The following is a 5,852-nucleotide window of genomic DNA, read 5'->3' on the forward strand; positions in this document are numbered from 1 at the left end:
CTCCAGATTTATGGGAAATGTGTAAACAAATCAAACCCTCTGCCTGCTGGCATAAATAAAGAACACTTCTGCCATACACTGCCATATGTTAAAGAGTACTACCAGCATACGGATAATTCGCTTTGCTACCAGCAAGTGGGCTCTGCCCTCGACATACCAGCAGTGTAAAGCGCAGTCAGCTGCCTTGTCAGTTCCCAGCAATATTTCTATTTGTTTTCTTCAAGAAAAAAATCTATCCCTCCTCCCCCGGTGAAAATTCAAAAAAAAAAATCTATTTGTGAGGAGTGCAGAAAAAATCAGCTCAAAGAAAAGTACAGAAAATATTATTAATAATTTGTACGCGCCACTAGTGGTTGTTATTCAATGTCAGGTGACGTGCTCCCCAATAATAACTGAAGGAAGAACCAAGTGTACTAGGTAGCTAGCATACGAGCCAGGCAGTACAAGACAACAATAAGATTGCTTGAGGCTTTGCCTGGTCAACCATGATCTAGTATTTTGTCAGGTTCAAATGCCTAGCTAACCTTTGCCTTTACCTGGACAAGATGAGGAAAAATCTTCCTTCCTTGTATAAATATATTTAGCCTTTCCCACAAAACAGATACTAGTACAATATATATTTAGCCCTTCCCACTAGTTTTGCTTTTGTTGGACAGGGTTGCTCACTGGCTAGCTAATTAGCATACTATATATTGTTGAAATAATTCGTTTTTAGATGTAGTGTTGAACCCATTGTTGAAATATGTTAACAAAAAGCATTCAGGTTAGCTTTTGATACCTTGTTGAAATCGTTGTTTTGTATAAATACATTTCAGGCTTGATTTTGTATACTTATAAATTTGAATTACGACATACAGTAACTGCTAGTGACTGATGGTTAGATGTTCATCTATCTATCTGCTGCTACTCTAAGAATTGGAAACAGAGGATCCTGTCTTGCTCCTGAAGGCACTAGGTACAAGCAAAAAGTACACTGGAGCATGCTGAAAACTAGAGGATTACAGTAAAGCAACTGTCCCTCTTGTTTTCCAGATTAGGAGCTCCTGCTAAATCTAGCCTGTTTCAAGCAACATTGATGGACGGAACATTCACTTCATCCATGCATTATTAACTCGCATCTTACAAATATGTATTCAGTTGACATGTTTCGTCATTCCAGATTTCGAATGTACAATTGCTCACAACAGAAATAGTCGTCTTCAAGTCGGCCTTAACCTTCGACCCAGTAGCATATCAAGATATAAATGCCACGAATTAACAGGACACCTACAATTAGCTTTGATTCTCAACGTGCATTACAATTAGCTGTTTTGCCTTAAAAATTTACATGGGGCAGCAAGGCAGGCTACCATCTGACAACTGAAGAGTAACAGAAGCGGCGAAGAGCATCAGATTTTGTCAGAGAAACTTGCAATTTGGGAAACTGCGCTCTCGAGGCGTGACAAGTGTGTCGCAAGCCTGTCCTTGAGCTCTGCTGAATCAGTTTCATATAAAGCGCTTCGCATCACCTTGAGACCATTCTGTAGCAGCGCCATCCCTTCGCCGATTCCATCTGGCATCTTCCTCTTCTTTGTGTTGACATCCATTGAAATGGCAGCTTTTTCCTCGCGCTCTGGAGCTTGTGGAATTTCAGATGTTGTTTCAACCAGTTTCTTCAGCACTCTCCCCTCTGAAACTAGAAAGCAAACCTGCTCTTCAGACCATTTGTCAGCGCGTAAAGCAACCTCTTTCTGAAGAAAGGCTCTCAGTTCCAACATGAATCCGTTCTCGTCAATGTCCACCCCTGTATTTGTATTATATGAAAGGGCAGCATCTCCAGGAACGAATCTCCAGAGCTGCGTAAAAGATGTACGGGCAGCAAAGTAGCCAAAGGAGCCCATTGCTAGGTGAACGAGTGCCCAGTGCCTTTCCCTCACCAAGAGATGGTATAAATCCGGCATTGCAGAACAAAGTGAATTAGAATCATCTTCGCTGGAGTTCAAGTGACCAAGAATTGCCATAAATGAAGCTAGTGATGGTTTGCACTGGGACAGCACTGCCTTTGAATTGTCAGAACTAGACATGAACAAGGTGTGCAACTCTAGAGTTAGTTTCTCCATCTGATAGAATGCCCACAGATGCCTCATGTTTGAGATAATATCCAATACGGAACTAATGAGCTGGGCAAGTTGGCCCTTACTGCTGTCAGGTGCAGTTCTATACAGATTGATGAGGGAGATGCTGAACTTAAACATAGTGGTAATACTCTTCCCATCTATGGGGCTATAGTCCTTTATTTCGCTACAAAAAGAAACAAGAGCATAAAATCAGCATCCAGTCATCAGACTTGGTAATACTACAAGAAGGGACTTACCATCGCTGCAATGCAGAGGCTAGAGCATGTACAGGAAGACCTATTACCCCCGAACTAGAAGTTGGCAAATCAATCGCACCATGATTCTTCAAGGAGCTCTGTAGATACCCGAGAAAAGAAGTGAACAATTGGTTTACAGCATGCACCTTTATACCATCTGACAATGAATCAAAAGGAAATCCTTCCAGCAACAACGCTAAGTGCAGGACTGATGACTTGGAAGAGTTATGATCATTCAGCACACAGGTATAAATTTGATCAACAGTTGCACATGATGCATAGCTCAAGATGATACAGAATGCACGTGCAACCTTCCGGAAAGCACTGAGAGGTGCAAGAACTTTCTCTGATGACGCTGCAGTCTTTAACAGAAGAAATAGTTGGTTGATTAAATAAGTTGAAGTTTCACTTTCAGCACAGCGCGTGAAGAAACACCATAGCTCTGTTAAAATTTCCAAGCAAAAGAAATGGGGATGGAAAAGGCTCTCAAGTAGGAAGGCTTCCAGCTCATTCCAAGCAACACTTGAAGCAGCAGCAGCAGCAGCAATCATATAAGTCTTCAGGGCTTGTATGAGAAAAGTATACACAGGTTGCCAGACAACTACAGGAGGATGGTCAGCACTATAAACTGTAGGAATATGGCAGCCAAGGACAAATGAGTAGACATCTTCCAATGTTAACATATTGAGAAGACATTGTAGCTTTTTAGATAATTCGATGACCACCTCTTCATCCAAGTTTGGGGAAATAGTGAGGAAGTGCAAAAACACAATAAGTTTAGCAGGTAAAAGAGCTCTGTTTCTGTTATCGACATCAGGATCCAGAGAGAAAATGCTGCCCAATGAAACCAAATTTATCTCTCTCTGATCATTCTGCCCCAGTTGAGCTGGACCATTAGCTTCTTCATTTTCCAGAAAATACTGCACAAGCTGGCATTTCGACTCTAGTCTTACTTCTGATGACTTCATAAGTGTGTCTAGTAAATGAAAGGAATTAGACTCCAATAATTCAACAAGTGGCTCATAAGCTGCTTTCAACAGGGGATCTTTGCTGAATAAAATGCTTGAGGATGATATCACCAATACACACCTGATCATGTCCTTGTATATAGTCAGTGCTTCGGATGGATATACAGAACAAATCCTTACAGCATTTATTAAGAAAAACTTGATTGGTAAGAATGCCCTTCTAGCTTCAGATACACCAAGGGCTTCTTGTAATGACGTACACCATGTATCCGCAGCAACCCTCAAAGATTCAATGACAAGGGAGATAAGAGTCGAAATGATATTACTGACACTTACTTTTACTTCTATCAGTCCTTTGCCAAGTTGAAGTAAGGAAACTACACCCTTCCATGACACATTCAATAAAGCCACCTGGCTTCCACCACTGGATGCTGCATATGTTCCTATTTTACACAAGGTCTGAATAGTGCATGCTGTAATCCTGACCACGTCGCTTGTAAGATCTGGTAATTCGTGTTTCACAGTTGTCTCTTCTGTAGGCATGCAAGTTCTGCCGATATCTGACTTTGCAGCCTCACAATATGCTCTGCACAGTTTGATGGTTTCATCCAGAAAAACAGGTGCAGCCTTGGCAACATGTGCTGCAGTTCCATTAATTTTCTGTCAACAGATATTTATCAGAGAGCATATACCAGATGATGTCATTGCTGGAATATTAACATTTCAATATGGCATATGTCATTGCCACTGCGTATGATCCAAGTCAGAAAAATCAAAATCACTTTTAGTCTACTGAAGATATGATTAGTCAAGGCTATGGAAATGTTTCCGTTTTAAGGATGCAATTCCAATATTTTTACAAAATAGCCCACTTGAAGTAGCTAAAAAACGTGCAAGTAATTTTAAGGCTAGAAGTTCTTATGATGACATCATGTGAGAAGTAACATGTGTACTTTAACAAGCAGCACATTATATCCGTTTTCCATTTAGATATCATTGTTATATATAACTTTCAGAAGCGAGGATGGCTAAGGAAGGTAAGATATAAAACTATCTTAGAGGACACAATCAAACGGGATGGTTATGGAGGGAAAAAAAGTGATTTATGCCTCAGAAAAGTATAGCTTTCTCCCATGTAGATGCCTCCCACTTCCTGTGTAGTTAAACCAGTTGATGCAACAATTGCAGAAGATAAGGAGTATTACCTTGTCAACTATTGAGCTTTCCGTCAGTGTTAGCAATTCCGAAATAAAACCACCAATAGTATGCACCACATCAACAGTGATGCATTTTGCCGCCATTGGAAGGAGCTTGATAGAGATATTTAAGGTCAGTAAAATTATCTGCAGTCAAGAAGTTGAATCTTTATCAGCAATATTTAGAGAGAACCTCTACCTCGTGATTAAACTGGATGTAATGGTACTCCAGATGAAAAAACAATGGCCACAAAATTAAAATGGACATACTAGTGAAGAGATGTGCCAGTTAATATTATTATACTGTATCTTTCCTGTAAATGAACATAAAGGTCTGTCTTGAAAGTATTCATATGCATTTTGCTTTGTATCATATCTAACTTCATGTCTTCATACAATGAGATGTGCTGCCCATGATTTATGCATATAAGAATACTATATAGGTCCTAGTGACAGCTATACAGAATATAGTGAATTAGTGATACCACACAGAAGGCAGGATACATGGTCTAGAACTTTGGGCATTTTAGGCTATATAACATATCTGGAGATCTGAGAAGCCTTAGCCATGCATAAGATTTCTGTTAACACAGTTATCCATTTGTAACCAATGGAGCAAAAACAAGCTAATCAGAATTAAAGGTGTTGTTCCCACAACCTCTAAGCATAAACAGTTGTGCTCTTCCTCTTGAAGTGCTTCAGATTCATCAATAGATTCGGTGAACCATATGAGATGCTTCCCACACCATGAGCTGGCCTGGTACAGAATTCATTGATTCAGGAAGAGAGCAGATTTGCAGCTATATATAGTTGGCAGATGAAGTGAAGCAGGACTGCATTTGAAAAAAGCAAAAGGTACCTTTGCACCGAGAGTAAGAAATTGCGGCAGACATGCAGCTGTATCTAACTCAGCGCATTTCAGAACAACCTGCAAAACTGACCTGTGTAGCAGGCAGTGTGATACACCTGAACATCTGGAATGATCCCAAGATGCCTAAAGTGCCATTAAGGGAAACACACGCAACAACAGTAACAGCCAGTACTAAATGGCAAGCTGAATCAGTGACTTCTTCCAAATGGAAAGATAACACCGTCATGCATCAAAGGGAATCATACCGCAATGGGAAAAGGATACAGTGAGGGTTTCAAGTATTAGGCCCAGATCTTCTGCAGAAAACTGGGAGGAACCCTCGAGTTGGTTGATAAGGGAAGTTCTGCTCTCCAAAACCTATCAAAATCAGTAGAAAGTTAGCCCATACATAACCATCAAACTTTAGCCTCTAATTGCGAAATGGTTGGAATCGAATAGAAAATAAATTGCTGGCCTCACACGAA

At 40.3% G+C, this 5,852-nt stretch overlaps 1 protein-coding gene across 1 annotated transcript in view; it reads right to left on the reverse strand.

Moving 5' to 3' along the window:
* Nucleotides 1-1,076: 1,076 nt before the first annotated feature.
* Nucleotides 1,077-5,852, reverse strand: part of LOC123098753 (uncharacterized) — a 5,375-nt gene continuing 599 nt past the window's right edge. The window contains exons 2-7 of the mRNA XM_044520822.1: nucleotides 5,653-5,745; nucleotides 5,377-5,511; nucleotides 5,176-5,274; nucleotides 4,527-4,664; nucleotides 2,354-3,981; nucleotides 1,077-2,280 (exon numbers count right to left, since the gene is read on the reverse strand). Of these exons, the coding sequence (XP_044376757.1) occupies nucleotides 1,389-2,280; nucleotides 2,354-3,981; nucleotides 4,527-4,664; nucleotides 5,176-5,274; nucleotides 5,377-5,511; nucleotides 5,653-5,745 (2,985 nt within the window). The 3' untranslated portion in view covers nucleotides 1,077-1,388. The remainder of the gene's footprint in view (nucleotides 2,281-2,353; nucleotides 3,982-4,526; nucleotides 4,665-5,175; nucleotides 5,275-5,376; nucleotides 5,512-5,652; nucleotides 5,746-5,852) is intronic.

The sequence above is a fragment of the Triticum aestivum genome, chromosome 4D, assembly GCF_018294505.1.
Source record: "Triticum aestivum cultivar Chinese Spring chromosome 4D, IWGSC CS RefSeq v2.1, whole genome shotgun sequence".
In the NCBI taxonomy this organism is placed as follows: Eukaryota; Viridiplantae; Streptophyta; class Magnoliopsida; order Poales; family Poaceae; genus Triticum; species Triticum aestivum.